Raw genomic sequence first — 20,798 nt, 5'->3', positions numbered from 1 at the left:
CGTCATGGGTCGTTAAGGGGTTAAAGTCTCGGGCCCCCTAGTGGAGAGTTCGAGACAATACATGCCACCCTCTCTGTTACCAACGTAATAGAATGCCTGCAGACATATGGGAGTGTATTGCTGCATCTGTGTTTTAATATATAGTTGAATACTTAAATTAGAATTAAAAAGAAGCGGCAAAAGAAAGACCCCAGCTTCAGCTTTTACTGGTTCACACGCATAGGCTGGTTTCACATCAGCGTTATTCTGCCGCAAATGTGGTACAGTTCACTACAGTTAAATGGAATCGCAGCAAGATAAGGTCACATGCGGTCACATGCAGCCGCATGTGACCTTATCGTGCCGCGATTCCATTTAACTGTATTGACATGTACCGCAGTTGTGCCGGATCTGGCATTGTGGCAGAGTATCACTGATGTGAAAACAGTCTTAGTTAGCTTAGGCCGGTTTCACATTTTCGTTGTTTTGACGGATACTGAATCTCGACACCATGCTCTTGTGTGCTTCATGCACAACCCGCATGTGTCCACATGGTGTCGCGCTTCCACTGTAAATAAATGAACTGTACTGCATCTGTGCTGGATTCAGTTTCCGTCAAAACGACGCAAATGTGAAACCGGCCTTACTTTGCTCCAACACGTGCCACATATTAAGCCAAACAAATGTGCGAGGCAAGTTGCACAAATTGAACTTCATTTAGCTTTGTAAATCTCCCCCAGCGGTCCTTAAAAAGTCATGAATGGTGTGGAGCTGGCTTACTTACTCGTGATCCGTAACAGAACAGGTCGATTCCCAGCTCGTATCCCATACCGTAATCACACTCATCATTTGCAAACTGAACGAATGTGATAATTTCCTGAATGGGAGCAAAGGCTTTCATTCGCTTCTCATCATCCGAGGCGTCCACTATGGCTTTACAAAGCTTCTTTAGGTTTCCTTTAAGCAAAAAAATAAATAATCACTACATCTAACCCTTATGAGAAATAAGTTGTCCAGCCTAGTGCAAACTGTAGGAAAGCACTTTACATACTGTTAGGATTCAGCAAGCTAATAAGCACACCATCAGGATTGGAATCTGCTTGCAAGTTTGAATGGTCATTTGGTGACCACAAGTATGTAATTATGTTAAGGGGTCGACTCATCATCCAGTTCTCTTAATGTTTTATTGCATACTTATGGTCATGGGATGACTGGTCAAATAAGCAGGCAGAGACCAATCTTAAGGCCTCTTTCACATGTCAGCATTTTGCAACAATGTTTCATCAGTATTTGCCAAAACCACGAGTGTCTCCAAAACACAGAACAGGTGTCAGTCTTTCAATGATAGTTCTTCTCCATGTTCCACTCCTGGTTTTGGACTCCACATACTGATGAAACACGGATTCAAAATATTGACGTCTGAAAGAGGCCTAACAGTGTCTATATTACACACTGCTGGATTTCAACAAGCTGCAGCACTAGCCATGAAGTTGAAATAGCCTGGACAACACCTTTAAACAGATGAAACAGCTTATTGTATAGATGGTCTGTATGGCAACTAAAGGTGAAGATTATGTGAATAATAGTTAAGTGATTAAAAGAAAAATATTTTTCCCACTCACTTTTCATTCATTCAGAAAGAGCCAGCAGAACCTGTGGAAGCGACTTTAGCAGCTTTACTCACGTGATACAGAAGTGAGCAGAGGCCGATTACCCCATTATTGAACATTGGTATTGAACAGGTCCTAATCTAGAGTTTGTCATGCTGTAAACTATACGTTTCAGAATTTATCAGCTTTTTCCATAGGTCAATTGTACTAAAGAAATGCTCTATCCACTAAGATTATTCTTTTGCATCAATATTTGTATCTTGACCAAGAGTTTCCGGGGCTTGGTGCATTTGGACTCATTCAGAATGGGCTGGTTTCAGATACATACAGTACAATAAAGGTTAGCGCGACACCGGTCAGAATTTGGTTAGGCTACATTCACAAGGCATTTGTGGTGAACCGGTCATCAGATTCATGCTACCCATAGGCAGTATGGCCCAGGCACTGGCTGTGTGATCGCACCCAGGTAGGCTTTACTTTGAATTGCTGTGGCGTTTCAGAGGAAGCCTTATTTGAAAGCTGCCAGGGAACTATGCGTCTTGGCTGACAAGTCTGACGCTGTAACTGGTCAGCTTCTACCAGCCCTTAATCAGTTTGACTGACAAATAAACCCCCCCCCCCCCCCCCGATGTACTTAAAGGGAATCTGTCACCAGGTTTTTTTCTCCCCCATCTGTGAGTAGCATAATGTAGAGACACAGACCCTGATTTCAGCGGTGTCACTTACTGAGCTGTTTGCTGTCATTTTGAGGATCTCTCTCTTTTCTCTGCTGCAGTTATTTGAATATAGAGCAGGTTATAACAATGTCATGCAACTGCTGGACTACCTGCAGCACGCCAAATAGTCCTCTAATGATAAATCTCCTGCTGATTAATCAGTGATTTAATAAAATCTACACTAAGCAGCCCAGTAGGTGACATCACTGGAATCGAGGTCTCTTTTCCTTCATCATGCTGCGCTCAGATTAGGTGGCAAGAACTTGCTGACAGAGGCCCTTTAACAACAGACTGGGGATTTAAAGTGATTGGAGTAGGAAGAAGCCAGCCCCGTGAACCCACCTCAGACTAGTCATCAGGGACATCGACCTTGACTAGGTTTTTCAAACAAATTTTTTTCTGAAACCTCACAGGAATTCAGAGTAAAACATTTTTCTACAGTCATTCAGCCAGTGCCTGATCCTGAACCATGGGTAGTATAAATGTAGCAATAGCTGCCTTTTAAAAGGGAACCTGTCAGGTGTAATATGTGGGCGTACTACCATGCTAGGAGGGCGGACTAGTTCGGGAATATAATGCCCTTGGAACTAGTCCCCTCGCTCATTAGCATAAGATAAAAGATCTGTAGAAATACTTTTTCTAAAGATCTCTTTAGCTATGCTAGTGTATACAGGGACAGTTAGGCAGGGATTTACAATATGCACCCAGAACTGCTCGTGGTTGTGGGTGCATATTGTACCTGACAGGTTCACTTTAATCTGGTGACAGCATTCGCCGTACATGTATTGTGCAAGTCAGAAGCTGTGGCATTGCTTCATATACAACAGACTATCGTAGCTTCAAGTGCCCAAAAGGAGACTATTATAAACAGTGAAAAAAAAAAAAAAAAAACCCACCCCCCCACCCCTCTCATCCCATTACAAATTAAGGTAATAAAATGTAAAAAATATATACACGTATTGCCACACTCAGAAAAAAAAAAAAAAATGTAAAAAAATAAAAGTTAAACTATTGGTAGACAAAAAAAAAAAAAAACAACGCCAAGAACGCAAAAATTTTGTTTTTTGTGGGTCACTGCAATACCACAAAAAAAAAAAAAAAAAAAAAAAAAAAAAAAAGTGTAACAAGTGATCTATCCCAAAAGTGTATCAATGAAAATGTCTCATCACCTGGCAAGAGGGGAGAGAAAAAAAAAAAAGGAAAAATCGCATGGCTCCAAACGAAATATGACAAAAAATAAGTAATGGTACTGATGAGAATCATACTGTGGGGTCATTTCTAACCACAAAATGTACACTGTAAAACCAATTCTCAAAAAAAATCATGTCAGAATTCTGTTTGTCAATCAAGAAATAACGTCTGGAACACCATTCTGAGTCTGAACTGGGTGCGAAAACCTAAAAAATCTACACTATATGGAGAGAAGGTATGCACACCAGTGACTATGTAAGAATTCTGTTTGTGACTTGTTTGTTTTTGTTTTACAATTTCTCCCCATTTGGATTTTTTGACCCGTTTTCCCAGTACACTACGTGGTTTAATTAATTGTGTCATTCAAAAGCACAATTCATCCTGCAAAAAACCAAGCCCTCATATGTCTATGTGGGCAACAAAATAATAATAGTAAAGTTATGGGTCTTGGAAGAAAGGGAGGAGAGAAAAAAAAACAAAAAAACAAAAACAAAAAAACAAAACTGTCCAGGTTGCGAAGGGGCTAAGCAGCTAGAGGAGTGTCCTTTAGAAATGCTTTTGGGTGCGGAAGGTCAGTATTGGTGTTGAGCAAGCACCATCATGCTCGGTACTCGTGATGAGAAGTTGGATTCTTGGATGGGCGCGACTCAAGTATCAAACTCAATCAGGTACTCCATCATTTTTCAGAGACATTCTGGAAAGATGCTAGAGTCCCCCATTGACTTCCATTATACTCGAGTACTAGAATCGCGACCATCTGAGCATCTATCCGCTCATCACGAGTACCATGCATGGTAGTGCTTGCTCATCACTAGTCAGTATATTGCACTTTTAATCATAAGCGTATTACGACAATTTTTAGGACACCGGTGAAAAATCACTAAGTTTTCCTTGATCTTCTTCTTAAAAGGGGCTTCGCTTGTGGTTTTGTTTGTAGTTTATACTATTACTTGCAAGCAGCCCAAGGACCTAACTTACTACTTTTAACAGCTTCAGTGTCCGAACCTGGAGCAGAAGTAACACCGATCATGTGCACACAAGTCATTTTACCTTGCTGTGCATTACGTTCATTTATTTTGAGGCAGGGGTACCTGTGAAAGCAGGCTGAAAAAGACTGTGTGCACATACTAACGTTATTCTATAATAAAACCATCCTCACCTTTCTCCTAATACATATGGGGACTGCAGAGTGATGATTTTGCATATATTATTTATGCTGGCTGCAAACCACTCAAATCTTTTACTGTTTAAACAGCCTTAGGCTATGTGCGCACGCTGCAGTTGTTATTTCAGCGAACAACGCACCTTTGGATGAAAAATGTATAAAAAAAAACGCATGCTTTGACGCGTTTCGGTGCGTTTCGTCCATGCATTTTTTCACTATATTCAACGAAAAACCGCAGGTCAAAAACGCAGAAAGAATTGACAGGCTGCTTCCTTTTTCACAACTGCAAGGAAAAAAGAAGCAGCAATGTGTGCGCAGCCTTTCTGAATTCTCAGACTTTGCTGGGGAAGGAAATGCGTGCAGTTGAGGGCAACAAACTGCACCCAAAACGTATCAAAAACTGCACTGTGTGCACAGGGCCTTAGGCTGTGTGCACACATTGTGTTTTTTTTTTTTGCTTGCAGATTTTCCCGAATCTCCAAGGATATCCTGATGCCAGCAAAGTCTAGGAGAATTTTGAATTGTTGTGCATACGTTGAAACTTTTTCCTAGCAAGTTTGGTTGCAGACAAAAATCTGGAGCATGTTAATTATTTGTGTTTTTGGCTGCATTTTCACCATTGAAAGCAATGAGAAAAAAGAAAATGCAAACACTTTTTTGCTGCAGCATTTTTCCTGCTAGAATGTGCAGATTTAGTGCAGAAATTTCTGCAACCTGTAAACATAGCCTAAGGCTGCTTTCACACATCCGGTTTGAGCAGTGCGGCTCTATCCGGCTGTGAAACCTATGCAACGGATGCGGTGAAAACACCGCATCCTTTGCATAAGTTTTTTACACGCGGCCCGCCCGGTTTTTGCCGTTTGCGACATGCTACTGAGCATGCGCAGTGGCAAAACCCGCATGCGGCGGCCGGATGCGGTTTTTGCCGCATTGCGCCGCATCCGACATCCATAGGGATGCATTGGGAAAAGCACCGCATCGGCAGGATGCGTCGCAGTGCGGTTTTTTTTGCCGCACAAAAAAACGTGCCAGGCAACGTTCCATCCGGCCGCCGCATCGGCTAAATCTGCCGCATGCGTCAAAAACCGGACTGAACGCAAGGCCATGCGGCACAATGCGGCACTGATTAAAGTCTATGCAGGAAAAACGCAACCGAAAGCAAAAAAAAAAAACAAAAACGGTTGCGTTTTTTCCTGCAAAGTGCCGGATTGTGCCGCATTGCAGAAACCGGAGGTGTGAAAGCAGCCTAAAAAGTAATCTCAAGTTACAGGGATTGTGCTGTGCACTTACCATCCGTTTCAGGCAATTCTCTGTATCCAACATCAGTCTTTTTATCCACAGGGACAACCAAACCTGCACCGTGGAATGACTTTGTCACCACCTAATACAAAGAATAGGTGAATAGATATAATGAATAGATAAAAATAATAAAGCGCCAACATATTCTGCAGCACTTTACAATTCAGAGGGGACATGTACAGACAACATGAGACTTTACAGAGTTAAGGTGGCTTTACACGCTACGACATCGCTAATGCGAACTCGTTGGGGTCCCGAAATTTGTGACGCACATCCGGCCGCATTAGCGATGCCGTTGCATGTGACACCTATGAGCGATTTTGCATCATCGCAAAAACGTGCAAAATCGCTCATCGGTGGCATGGGGGTCCATTGTCAAATATCGTTACTGCAGCAGTAACGAGGTTGTTCCTCGTTCCTGCGGCAGCACACATCGCTCCGTGTGACACCGCAGGAACGAGGAAGCTCTCCTTACCTGCCTCCCGGCCGCTATGCGGAAGGAAGGAGGTGGGCGAGATGTTACGTCCAGCTCATCTCCGCCCCTCCGCTTCTATTGGGCGGCGGCTCAGTGACGCAGCTGTGACGCTGAACGAACCGCCCCCTTAGAAAGGAGGCGGTTCGCCGGTCACAGCGACGTCGCCGGGCAGGTAAGTAGTGTGACGGGTCTGGGCGATGTTGTGCGGCACGGGCAGCAATTTGCCCATGTCGCACAACAGATGGGGGCGGGTACCCACACTAGCGATATCAGTACCGATATCGCAGCATGTAAAGCGGCCTTTAGGCTATGTGCGCACGTTGTGTACTGGCCCTGCAGAAATTTCTGGAGCGATTTAAAGAGCACACGTGCGCTTCAAATCACTGCAGAAACAGTCCGTAATGAGAAAAAAAAAAAAGCCGATTCCATGCGCTCTGACTGCAGCCCCTCCCATAGACAGAGCGGGGGATGCAGGCAGAGCGCAGGAAAGAAGTGACATGTCACTTAGAACGCGCGCGCTTCGGGCAGCAGCCGAAGCGCTGCGCTCTAAAACGCCACGTGCGCACGGCTCCTGCACAACCTCCATAGATTGTGCAGGGGACGCAGGACGCATGCAGTTACGCTGCGGTGCAGATCGCAGCGTAACTGCATGCAATTACGCAACGTGCACACATAGCCTAACACAATTCAACAGATGCCAAGAGGAGTGAGGGCCCCTGCTCACAAGCTATGAAGAAATAGGGGAGGCACAAAAAAAGGGAAGTAGTAAAAAGAATTTAAATTGTAGGGTCCAGCCATCAATATAATAAATAATTGGTTTCCATAACGCTACATGAACCGGTCACCAGCCAGTATGTGTACAAGTGCAGGTACAGAGAGCTATTAAGAGTATGGAGGGTGTAAACAGAAGATACAAGGGACCAAATGTTGAAGAAAACATTTTAAAAAATGGAAAAAACAGGTATAGTTAGATAAGGGAGGTGTGATAAGTTAGTCTAAAGAAATGCGTTTTTAGAGCACTTTTAAAACTCTGAATTTAGTGCATGGTCCTAGGTAGTGCGTTCCAGAGAATTGGTGCAGCTCGTGAGAAGTTCAGATTATAGAGAAGGTTAGTCTTCGGTCATTAGCAGAAGGGAGGGCTCAGGTAGGGTGATAGACCGAGATAAGGGAGGCGATAAAGGGCGGTGCAGAACTATGGAGAGCTTTGTGTGTGAGAGCAATAGGTTTATATTGTACTTTAGCGGATGGGCAACCAATGCAATGACTGGCACAAGGTGTAGGAATCAGTGTAGTGGTTGGAGAGGAATATGATCTTGGCTGCTGCAGTCAGGATGGATTGGAGAGAAGAAACTTTAGTAAGAGGGCGTCCGATTAGTAAAATGTTGCTAAATAGAAAAATTGATGCCTTTTGACAAACTCTAGCCTTGAAAGACATGACCATGGACTGAACAATGTTAGAAGATCAGGCGAATCTGATGAATAAAATCTTCATATGTTATGTATAAATAAAGTAATAAAACTCCACGATGGCGGAAATATACAATTCAGACACGTTTCCGGTGCAATGCGCCCTTGATCACTGAATAAAGCATTGCATCATAGTACAAGGTTTAAAAAAATTCAGCTAATCATAGAACATATCCAAAATATAATATAAATTAGTTACCATTGAATTCTATATAAAAAAAAATATCACAGCAAAATACACATTTGTGAAAAACTTAATATGGTATCATTTTTATAATTCATCCCTTTTGGGTACTCCGCGTCCAATTTTACAATCCAAAAGGACTCTCTTAGTAAAACTTTTTCTTTAGTCTCCCCCACATATGGGATGTTGACTCTTTCTATACCATAGAAGGAGATGCATGGAGGTGAATTAACTTTTTTTCCTTTTAATGGTATAGAAAGGGTTAACATCCCAAACGTGGGGGAGATAGTAAAACTTTTTTTTTTTTGGATCGTAAAATTGAAAACCAAGTACCCAAAAGGGATGAGTTCTAAAAATTATACCATGTATATTTATTAAGTTTTTCACAAATGTGTCTTTTGCTGAGATATTTTTTGTATATAATTAATTCAACGGTAATTATTTAAATTTTGGATATGTTCTATCATTGGCTGAATTTTGTTTTTAAACCTTGTACTATGATGGAATGCTTTATTCAGTGATCAAGAGCGCGTAGTGTCAGAAACGTGTCTGAGTGGTATATTTCCGCCATCATGGAGTTTTATTATGTACTGTACAACTAAAGTATAGAGATTTTAATCATTGGATTCGCCTGATCTTCTTACATTGTTCAGTGCATAGTAGAAAATTCCAATAGCCTAGACAAGAATGAAAGAGATATTATTGACTTTGCAAAAACTCTTACAAAGAAAAGGTTGAATTCTAGAGATGTTTTTAAGGTGTAGGTGACATGAGTGAGCGAGTGCTCGGATTATCAGATGTAGGGAGTGAAGGAGAGAGTCAAAAGTGACCCCAATACAGCAGGCGTGCTGCTGGGGAGTACTGGTAGAACTGCACACAGAAATGGCAATATGGGGTTAGTCAAGGGCGGAAACATGAGATCCAGTTTTTAGATAAAGGGAGGACATAATGTTGGAGACAGCAATCATTGGTATTTTGTAGTAATGCAGGGGTGACGTCAGGGGATGATGTATATAATTGATTGTCATCAGCATACAGGTGTTACTGGAAACTGAATCTACTGGTGGTTTATCCAATAGGGGCTGGGTATAGAGAGAAGAGGAGGGGGCCTAAATCTAAACCCCGAGGAACCCCGGCAGTAAGGCCACTTTTATAGGTCTGTGAAAAACATGTGTTTTGCATGGCCCATCAGTGTGCCATGATTTTGGCACACGTGTGCTTTCCCTGTGCCTGCCATGCAACAACCAGAGAGCACATGGACAGCATGAACTTCTATACTTACCTGTCTCCACCGCTGCTGCCGCTTCCAGGTCCGCAGTGCAGGGAGTATGCAATAAGCATAATAAACGGGAAAAGGAAGCAAGTAACAGCAGCGCTGGAGACAGGCGAGCATAGAAAATCATTTAATTTCAAAGACACGTGTGTGGTCCATGTGACATCAGTGCTGCCGGAGAAAAACGGACGTGTGCGCTCCATACGGATACATGGTCCTTGTGAAAGCACTGAGGTGTGTGCAGACCCATTGATTTTTATGGGTCTGCATATGTTCGTGTCTTTGGTACGTATGTAAACGGACGTCATACATTCCGGAATCACTGACGTGTGAAGGGGGCCTAAGTGGAAGAGAAGAGAAAGAGGAGCCGGCAAAAGATACAGTGAAGGAGCGGTCAGAGGTAGGAGGAGACCCCAGGAGAGAGCGGTGTCCTTTAGTCTGATACAGCGGAGCATGGTGAGGAGGAGCAGGTTATCCACAATATCAAATGCACCAGTGAGATCCAGGAGAATCAGCAGAGAGTAGTGACCATTAGATTTAGCTGTTAGTAGATCATTAGAGACTTTACTAAGAGCAGTTTCAGTAGAGTGCAAGGCGTGGAAACCAGTTGTAAAGGGTCATGAAGAGTTATCTGAGATAGCGGATTAGATGGGACTGGACCAAGAGTTTCTATAGTTTAGAGATCAAGGGAAGATTAGAGATAGGTTTGCAGCGCAATAATCATCCAGGGATGTTTTTTTGTTTTTTTTTTAATAAATGGGTGTATGCTGGAATGTTTGCTGGAGGAGGGAAAGACAAAATGAACTAGAGAGGTTAAATATTTCAGTTAGGCGAGTGGTGACAGCCAGGGAAAAGGACTGAAGGAGATGTGAGGGATTGGGTCACTGGTGCAGGTAGTAGGGCGAGAAGATGCAAGGAGCCTGGTAACTTCTTCTGTGACTGGTTCAAAAACAGAACATGAGCTAGATGAAGTGCGGAGGGGAAGGGAATGCATTATATTAGGAGACTGGGAGAAAATTTCCTGTGGGACATTGCCAATTTGGCCAGATCATCCACGCTGAGGTTGGTGGTTGGGGCCTGCACTCTTGGACTGAGGAGGGAATGAAAAAAAAGTGTCAGAGTAATTTAGGATTGTTGGTTAGTGAGGTGATGAGGTTGAAGTAAGCCGGTTTGTTGTGGTGAAGGGTAGAGCTGTATGTTTAAAGCATAAACTTATAATGAATGAAATCTTTGGGAGATTACATTTTCTCCACAGATGCTCAGCGATCGTGAAGCACCATTTGACATAACGTGTTTGTAGCATGTGCCAGGGCTGCCACAGTCTGTGCAGAGTTGCCCTGTGTGTAGGGGGAGCAGCATCATCCAGGGTTTCATTATAATGTTTCAGAGCAGAGTCCGGGCATGACAACAAGGAGATTAGGGGCATTGAAGAGTTAAAATGTTACACAAGTTTCTGGACATTAATGGAGTGTATATTCCTATAAGTGGGGGCGTCCTGAGTGGGTTGACAGAATAAAAGAAAGGTGTAGTCAGAGTGGGAAAGAGGAGTAGTAAAATCATGCACTGAACAGTCGGGATAAAACCAGATCCAGCGTATACCGATCTTCATGCATAGGAGAGTCAATAAGTTGTGAAAGACCAAGAGAGGAGGTTAGAGATAAAAGATGAGCAGCATATGGGGGGAGGGGGGTCATCAATAGATCAGATGCCCACCTTCACTGAAACACGGAATGCATAAATGTCAATTGAAAAAGACAAGTATTTTTTTGGAAAGGTGTCTAACAATTTCACTGAAATCTGGCATCATTTTTGGTCGACTGCATCTTGCTGACCTCCTCAGCTAGGAGAATACTCCAGAAAATTATGCAAAACAAAAACTCAGATGGAGCCACTGAATGTAGGGTAAATGTGATGTGTACCCTGCCTACGCCAGAAGCGGCTTTCACAGCGAGAGTCTATGGAGAATGAGGCTCCATAGATTTATATTGTAGAAGACTTCAGGTTCAAAACACAGAGTGCAGTGTGATCCGGAGAGTCCGAATCATGTCACTCACATGAGCAGAACGGCACAGGATACCAGTAACGACTGCGAATGCTGAGTATATTAACATTTACACAGGTTTAGGGGAAAACAAATAGTGGAGTACCTCTTTACATGTTGATGTGGAAATATTGCAATCAAGTGGTGATATGTAGCAATGACTGAGCACTACTACACGCGGGACATCAGTACTCATAACGAGCATTTGGATGCTTGGACGGGTGCAACTTGTGTACCGAGTATAATGGAAGTCAATGAGGAACTAGAGTAGAGTATTTTTGGTAAGATCTTCTGGAAAAATGCTTGAGTTGCTCATTGACCTCCATGAGCCTGTCTGAACATCCAAATGCCTGTTCCGAGTACAGAGCACATCACTAGCAGTCACAGATGTATTGCAGGTGGATATGGAGCTGGCTCTGTACATTCTAAGGGCATTTCTCTAGATTACATACGAAAACTCAGGCACAGGGTGTAAACAGGCAAGAGATAAAAAGCTTGCCGGAACGCTTCCACTGGTGCATAATACATCTTGCGTATGTATTTTTTTTTTTTTTTTTTAATATATAGGTTGCTGATAAAGTACTGTATTGTCCGGCGTATAATCCAACCCCCAACTTTTCCAGTTAAAATATAGAGTTTGGGATATACTCGAGTATAAGCCAAGGCCCCTATTTTACTACAAAAAAACCTGGGAAAACTTATTGACTCTAGTAATAAAGGTGGTAAATTCAGCAGCTACTGGTAAAATTTTAAAAATAAAAATAGATCCCAATAAAATGTAATGTGCCCATCCTTGTCCCCCCCTTGTAGTAATGTGCCCATCCTTGTGCCTCTACAAAATGTGTATTGCCCTCCTACTGGTCCCCCATTATGCCGTTGTTTACACAATAAATATTCTCACCTGTCCTCCGTTCCCGTGGTGTCCTCAGCTGCTTCTTACAGACTGCAAGGACATAGACCTCTCTGATCTCGTCCGATGCATGGAGCTGCCGCTGCAATCATGGCTTCACTGCAGTTGACTGCTTTTCGGCAGCGGTGTTGCGAAGCATTCAACTGTTGTAACGCGCTGACAGCAGCAGTGGCTCCGTGCACCAGACGAGAACATCAAAGGGTGCTTCTTGCAAACCGCTGGCACATAGACCCTTCCATGATCGCATCCAATACATAGGGCCACAGCTGCTGTCAGTGCTTTACTGCAATTGAATGCTTTGCGCCGCCACCATAAAGCATTCAACTGCAGTAAAGCCATGATGGCAGACAGCAGCCCCCGTGCACCGGACTCGATCACGGAGGGGCTATGTGCTTGAGAGAAAGAGAAGGAGGTAATAGGATACAGGGGCGGCCAGAGGGATGTGCTACTGCTCAGATAGTCTTGGAGACAGGGACGGCTAATTATACGCCCTATAAAGACGACACCTGGCATATAAGAAGACCCCCGACTTTTGAGAAGATTTTCAGGGGATAAAAAGTCATCTTATACGCCGGAAAATATAGTAGTTCAAATTGTTTCACCAGAAATGTTATGGCGCACCATTTGGTCAGTAAAGGGCCAAGAAGTCCTTTAAATCACCAGGTTAGATAATAGTCAGCCCCTTTCATCTTTTCAGCACCAAACTTCCCAGGAGGGTGTCTAGGCTGCCTGGAAAGGGCCATCACAGCTGTGTCCCTGATATGACCTCAGAATCCAAAATTTTCCCCCCTGTGGGTGCTGGTGCCACCCCCTCTTAAGCGCTGGCTGCATTTTCCGGGAGCAATTGAGAGCCAGTCCTTAACCTGTTCCTTGCGGACCACCTAAAATGATGTGGCAGGTCAAATGTGTCTTGAAGGTATTGAGAGACACGTATTTTAGAACCTTAGTTGAAATTTTTAATCACAATATACGTTCAGTCGACTCCGTGATTCCAATAGAAAATCTTTACACAAACAACGTAGCTGTAAACAGAGCACTTTAACCTCCATACGGCAAATATTGTTTAACATGAGCTGTAATGTACAATGAAGAACAGCGCTGGTCCAAAAGGCTCCGAAAATGGATTTCAAGAAGGTATATTATCCACTGGAGGAGCAGATCTGTATTTTTTGTCCTAAGCCACAAATTTTGAAAAGAATACCTTTGCATTTTCTTCTAAATTAATTTCCACACACAAAATGCAATAATAACTCCGATTTAGGACTGGTACTTTCTAGTTAATGAAAATGCAAGCTGCTGCAATGTGGACCCGGCGATTACTGTGCTGCTAGTGCTGTCGCTGTATAGTTAGGCTCAGGTATACTGTCACATAAGAACGCTTCTAAAATTTCCTTATCCCAGTCAGACGTTATGGACACAAGGTGGTGCTGCAGGACCAGAGTGGCATCTAAAAAGGATGAAAACCCTGGAGAGCAAGTATAAAACCAGGGACCTTAGGGTTTAAACCACAACTTCAGCACTAAAAAACCTTCAAAAACATTGTTATGTTGTGCCCTTCTGGTTGGGATCGGCCAAATGCCAAAAGTAGGACTGTAACATTTGTGGATTTCTAAAGTTAGAAACTCTGAACCATGAAGCCTAAGAACGAACCTTCTTGTCCCTCTGCTTCATGGATGCAGTCTTCTGTTCCAGCGAGTACCCTAGATCACTTGCTGCTGCTGTTAGTTTCTCCACCAGGTCTTTCACCAGGTTCACGGTCTTTTTATCAGAAATGTCCTTCAGCTTCTTCACTGCAAACTGTCTAAGTAATAATAAAAGTTAGTTATGTATATAGAATCCATAAAGGGGTTATATGACCATACACACATGATCTGCATAGAATGGAAAGGATTTGGGGGAACCCAACATAATACAAAATTTTCCGCTTTTCATGAGACCAAAAAAAAAAAAAAAAAAAAAAAAATTAGAAGCGGAAGAACAACTTAGTGATCTACAAGATAAAAACACAAGAAATCCTTTGCTTAGTGCACGATGAATACAGGTGGCAGACACTTACTTGACGGCAGAGAAAACATTATCCCCAGTCGCAGTGATCAGACATCCCTTTACGGCATCATTAGAGCCCAGGAAAACTGGCAATTCTTCTGGAGCGTCTCTGGAATGAGAAAGGGGCTTCAGATACTGTATATAAATATAGGAGTTATATAAATGGTGTTCATACCGCAAGCTGGAATCCCCCCATTATATGGTGAAGCCTCATGATGTAGCTCCAGGAGCGCACTGATCCCAGCCTTCTGCTTTGCAGGGGGCAGCACGCTCCCGCAGACTGACAGTTCAGAGAGTGGCATGTTCACACTGCTGGTCCGAATTGTACTCTCTCCCAGGCTGCTGGTAGAGGCAGATTTGCTTCAGGAGCGTGGGAGAAGTGCGGGGTACGGAGTGGTCAGATCTACACATCCAGCATCAGAGCAGCACAAGCAGTAAAGCATAAAGCCTCCTCATGTCACATACTCCTTGCCTCTATAACCGGCCAGGCTGGACCTGCAGAGTGGTCAGTAACCAAGGCAATGTGCTGTAAACATTGCAATTAAATATCAATTAGAGAAAAAACAGAACATTTTCAATATGGAGTAAATTGCAGAGCGGCGGGTCTTTACAAGCACTGTGCAATCTCGCCAACTCAGGCACTTGAGACACCCCCTTATGACCAGAACACATTCCGCCTTTGCACGTTGATGCTTGTCGCCCTATTCTGAGAGCCGTAAACACTAATTTCTCCCTCAATGGAGCTGTGTGAAAGTTTGTTTTTTGTGCACTGAACTTACAGTTAGAAAACAACTTCACAGCATCCATTACTATTGCCTGTTGAAAAAGTTCATCCTTTTAAAGATTTTTTTCAGTTTCAAAAGTTAATCTGATGGGTCAAAATCAGGAGAATAAGGCAGATCAATAATGTCAAAGCCGATTTCATTGAGTTTTTTCAGGGCCATACAATGCTAGTGGGTTTGCACATTATCCTGCAACAACAAGACGCCTTTGAAACTTCAGCAAAAACTTTCCAATCTTCACCTGACATGGTTAACGTCTCAATGATATAACCTTTCTGCTAAAACGTAACATGCATTTTCCAAAGCAAAAGGATTTATTTTTGTCTGCTAAAAACACTGAAGGACAATTTTATCAATACGTCCTATGTGGTGAAATCACTGAACATCACAGGACCAAGACCGCAGTTAGGTCTCATTCACAAATCTAGGTCACATCTGTATCCTGCTATTTTCATGGATAGACCACGCACCGATTATAAGCTATGGGGCTGTTCACATGTCAGGGGTTTCTTTGTGGACTAAAAGTTCAAGGTGACCTGCCAGTTTTTAATCAGAGTCATGGATACACAACTACACATGCATTATTTCCTATGGGAAATTTTGCTTTGCCAGACGAGTAACTTTGTTTACAAGCACACCTCCTCATCTCTAGAACAACTGTTAAGAGGAGACTTTGTGCAGCAGGCCTTCATGGTAAAATAGCTGCTAGGAAACCACTGCTAAGGACAGGCAACAAGCGGAAGAGACTTGTTTGGGCTGGAGAACACAAGGAATGGACATTAGACCAGTGGAAATCTGTGCTTTGGTCTGACGAGTCCAAATTTGAGATCTTTGGATCCAACCACCGTGTCTTTGTAGAAAAGGTGAACGGATGGACTCTACATGGCTGGTTCCCACCGTGAAGCATGGAGGAGGAGGTGTGAGGGTGCTTTGCTGGTGACACTGTTGGGGATTTATTCAAAATTGAAGGCATACTAAACCAGCATGGCTACCACAGCATCTTGCAGCGGCATGTTATTCCATCCCATTTGCATTTAGTTGGACCATCATTTATTTTTCAACAGGACAATAACCCCAAACACACCTTCAGGATGTGTAAGAGCTATTTGACTAAGAAGGAGAGTGATGGGATGCTACGCCAGATGACCTGACCTCTACAGTCACCAGACCTGAACCCAATCAAGATGGTTTGGGGTGAGCTGGACCACAGAGTGAAGGCAAAAGGGCGAACAAGTGCCAAGCATCTCTGGGAACTCCTTCAAGACTGTTGGAAAACCATTTCCGGTGACTACTTCTTGAAGCTCATCAAGAGAATGCCAAGAGTGTGCAAAGCAGTAATCAAAGCAAAAGGTGGCTACTTTGAAGAACCTAGAATATAAGACATTTTCAGTTGTTTCACACTTTTTTTTTTTTTTTTTTTTAAGTATTTCATTCCACATGTGTTATTCATAATTTTGATGTCTTCAATGTGAATCTACAATTTTCAGTCATGAAAATAAAGAAAAGAAGGGAATTTTGTTTACTTACCGTAAATTCCTTTTCTTCTAGCTCTAATTGGGAGACCCAGACAATTGGGTGTATAGCTACTGCCTCCGGAGGCCACACAAAGTATTACACTTAAAAGTGTAAGGCCCCTCCCCTTCTGCCTATACACCCCCCGTGGGATCACGGGTTCCTCAGTTTTAGTGCCAAAGCAAGAAGGAGGAAAGCCAATAAACTGGTTTAAACAAATTCATTCCGAAGGAATATCGGAGAACTGAAACCATTCAACATGAACAACATGTGTATACAAAAAAACAGGGGCGGGTGCTGGGTCTCCCAATTAGAGCTAGAAGAAAAGGAATTTACGGTAAGTAAACAAAATTCCCTTCTTTGTCGCTCTATTGGGAGACCCAGACAATTGGGATGTCCAAAAGCAATCCCTGGGTGGGTAAAATAATACCGCGTGATAGGGCCGTAAAACGGCCCTTTTCTACAGGTGGGCAATCGCCGCCTGAAGGACTTGTCTACCTAGGCTGGCGTCCGCCGAAGCATAGGTATGCACCTGATAATGCTTAGTAAAAGTGTGCAGACTCGACCAGGTAGCCGCCTGGCACACCTGCTGAGCCGTAGCCTGGTGCCGTAATGCCCAGGACGCACCCACGGCTCTGGTAGAATGGGCCTTCAGCCCTGAGGGAACCGGAAGTCCAGCAGAACGGTAGGCTTCAAGAATTGGTTCCTTGATCCACCTAGCCAGGGTGGATTTGGAAGCTTGCGACCCTTTACGCTGACCAGCGACAAGGACAAAGAGTGCATCCGAGCAGCGCAGGGGCGCCGTGCGGGAAATGTAGATTCTGAGTGCTCTCACCAGATCCAACAAATGCAAATCCTTTTCACATTGATGAACTGGACGAGGACACAAAGAAGGCAAGGAGATATCCTGATTGAGATGGAAAGGGGATACCACCTTAGGGAGAAACTCCGGAATCGGGCGCAGAACCACCTTGTCCTGGTGAATGACCAGGAAGGGAGATTTGCATGACAGCGCTGCTAGCTCGGACACTCTCCGAAGAGACGTGACCGCTACTAGAAAAACCACTTTCTGTGAAAGGCGAGAAAGGGAAACATCTTTCATAGGCTCGAAAGGCGGCTTCTGGAGAGCAATTAGAACCCTGTTCAGATCCCAGGGCTCTAACGGCCGCTTGTAAGGAGGGACGATATGACAAACCCCTTGCAGGAACGTGCGTACCTGAGGAAGTCGTGCTAGGCGCTTCTGAAAAAATACAGATAGCGCTGAGACTTGTCCCTTGAGGGAGCCGAGCGACAAACCTTTTTCCAAACCGGATTGCAGGAAGGAAAGAAAGGTAGGCAATGCAAATGGCCAGGGAGAAACTCCCTGAGCAGCGCACCAAGATAAGAATATCTTCCACGTCCTGTGGTAGATTTTTGCGGAGGTTGGTTTTCTAGCCTGCCTCATGGTGGCAATGACCTCTTGAGATAATCCTGAATACGCTAGGATCCAGGACTCAATGGCCACACAGTCAGGTTCAGGGCCGCAGAATTCCGACGGAAAAACGGCCCTTGAGACAGCAAGTCTGGTCGGTCTGGTAGTGCCCACGGTTGGCCTACTGCGAGGTGCCACAGATCCGGGTACCACGACCTCCTTGGCCAGTCTGGAGCGACGAGAATGGCGCGGCGGCAGTCCGACCTGATCTTGCGCAGCACTCTGGGCAACAGCGCCAGAGGTGGGAACACATAAGGAAGCCGGAACTGCGACCAATCCTGAACTAAGGCGTCCGCCGCCAGAGCTCGGTGATCGTGAGACCGTGCCATGAAAACCGGGACCTTGTTGTTGTGCCGAGACGCCATTAGGTCGACGTCCGGCATCCCCCAGCGGCGACAGATCTCCTGAAAAACGTCTGGGTGAAGAGACCATTCCCCTGCGTCCATACCCTGGCGACTGAGGAAGTCTGCTTCCCAGTTGTCCACGCCTGGGATGTGAACTGCGGATATGGTGGATGCCGTGTCTTCCACCCACGTCAGAATCCGCCGGACTTCCTGGAAGGCTTGCCGACTGCGAGTTCCTCCTTGGTGGTTGATGTATACCACCGCTGTGGAGTTGTCCGACTGAATTCGGATCTGCTTGCCTTCCAGCCACTGCTGGAAGGCTTGTAGGGCAAGATACACTGCTCTGATTTCCAGAACATTGATCTGAAGGGTGGACTCCTGCTGAGTCCACGTACCTTGAGCCCTGTGATGGAGAAAAACTGCTCCCCACCCTGATAGACTCGCGTCTGTCGTAACCACCGCCCAGGATGGGGGTAGGAAGGACTTTCCTTTTGACAATGAGGTGGGAAGAAGCCACCACCGAAGGGACTCCTTGGCCGTCTGAGAAAGGGAGACGTTCCTGTCGAGGGACTTCGACTTCCCGTCCCATTGGCGGAGAATGTCCCATTGTAGTGGACGCAGATGAAACTGCGCGAAAGGGACTGCCTCCATTGCTGCTACCATCTTCCCTAGGAAGTGCATGAGGCGTCTCAAGGGGTGTGACTGGCCTTGAAGGAGAGATTGCACCCCTGTCTGTAGTGAACGCTGTTTGACCAGCGGAAGCTTCACTATGGCTGAGAGAGTATGAAACTCCATGCCAAGATATGTTAGCGATTGGGTCGGGGTTAGATTTGACTTGGAAAAGTTGATGATCCACCCGAAACTCTGGAGAGTCTCCAGCGCAACGTCCAGGCTGTGTTGGCATGCCTCTTGAGAGGGCGCCTTGACCAGCAGATCGTCTAAGTAAGGGATCACAGAGTGTCCCTGAGAGTGAAGGACTGCTACTACTGCTGCCATGACCTTGGTGAAGACCCGTGGGGCTGTCGCCAGACCGAAAGGCAGGGCTACGAACTGAAGGTGTTCGTCTCCTAAAACGAAGCGTAGAAAACGCTGATGCTCTGGAGCAATCGGTACGTGGAGATAAGCATCCTTGATGTCTATTGATGCTAGGAAATCTCCTTGAGACATTGCGGCGATGACGGAGCGGAGGGATTCCATCCGGAACCGTCTGGTTTGCACGTGCTTGTTGAGAAGTTTTAGGTCCAGAACGGGGCGGAAAGACCCATCCTTTTTTGGTACCACAAACAAATTGGAGTAAAAACCGTGACCTTGCTCCTGAAGAGGGACAGGGGTCACCACTCCTTCTGCCTTTAGAGTGCACACCGCCTGCAGAAGAGCATCGGCTCGGTCGGGCGGTGGAGAAGTTCTGAAGAATCGAGTTGGAGGACGAGAACTGAACTCTATCCTGTACCCGTGGGACAGAATGTCTCTCACCCAACGGTCTTGGACCTGTGGCAGCCAAATGTCGCCAAAGCGGGAGAGCCTGCCACCGACCGAGGATGCGGAGGGAGGAGGCCGAGAGTCATGAGGAAGCCGCCTTGGTAGCGGGTCTTCCGGCTGTCTTTTTTGGGCGTGACTGAGCCCGCCAAGAATCTGAGCTCCTCTGATCCTTTTGAGTCCTTTTGGACGAGGAGAATTGGGACCTGCCCGAGCCTCGAAAGGACCGAAACCCCGACTGTCCCCTCCTCTGTTGGGGTTTGTTTTGTCTGGGTTGAGGTAAGGATGAATCCTTACCCTTGGACTGTTTAATGATTTCATCCAATCTCTCACCAAACAGTCTGTCACCGGAAAATGGCAAACTGGTTAAGCACTTTTTGGAAGCAGAATCTGCCTTCCATTCCCTTAACCACAATGCTCTGCGTAAAACCACGGAGTTGGCGGACGCCACTGCCGTACGGCTCGTAGAGTCCAGGACAGCATTGATAGCGTAAGATGCAAATGCCGTCATTTGAGAGGTTAAGGAAGCTACTTGCGGAACAGATGTACGCGTGACAGTGTCAATCTGCGCAAGACCAGCTGAAATAGCTTGGAGTGCCCATACAGCTGCGAATGCAGGAGCAAACGACGCGCCGATAGCTTCATAGATGGATTTCAGCCAGAGCTCCATCTGTCTGTCAGTGGCATCTTTAAGTGAAGCCCCATCTTCCACTGCAACTATGGATCTAGCCGCAAGCCTGGAGATTGGAGGATCCACCTTTGGACACTGGGTCCAGCTCTTGACCACGTCAGGGGGGAAGGGATAACGTGTATCCTTAAGACGTTTGGAGAAACGCTTGTCTGGATAAGCGTGGTGT

At 45.0% G+C, this 20,798-nt stretch overlaps 1 protein-coding gene across 1 annotated transcript in view; it reads right to left on the bottom strand.

The window, feature by feature from the left end:
* The window catches only part of HPF1 (histone PARylation factor 1), a 47,227-nt gene that overhangs the window by 9,687 nt on the left and 16,742 nt on the right, over window positions 1-20,798 (bottom strand). Inside the window, exons 4-7 of the mRNA XM_075335069.1 lie at window positions 14,367-14,465; window positions 13,961-14,111; window positions 5,952-6,042; window positions 764-936 (exon numbers count right to left, since the gene is read on the bottom strand). Coding sequence (XP_075191184.1) covers window positions 764-936; window positions 5,952-6,042; window positions 13,961-14,111; window positions 14,367-14,465 — 514 coding nt within the window. The remainder of the gene's footprint in view (window positions 1-763; window positions 937-5,951; window positions 6,043-13,960; window positions 14,112-14,366; window positions 14,466-20,798) is intronic.

This window comes from Anomaloglossus baeobatrachus, chromosome 1 (assembly GCF_048569485.1).
Source record: "Anomaloglossus baeobatrachus isolate aAnoBae1 chromosome 1, aAnoBae1.hap1, whole genome shotgun sequence".
Classification (NCBI taxonomy): Eukaryota; Metazoa; Chordata; class Amphibia; order Anura; family Aromobatidae; genus Anomaloglossus; species Anomaloglossus baeobatrachus.
This window is presented reverse-complemented; position numbering and strand designations above follow the sequence as displayed.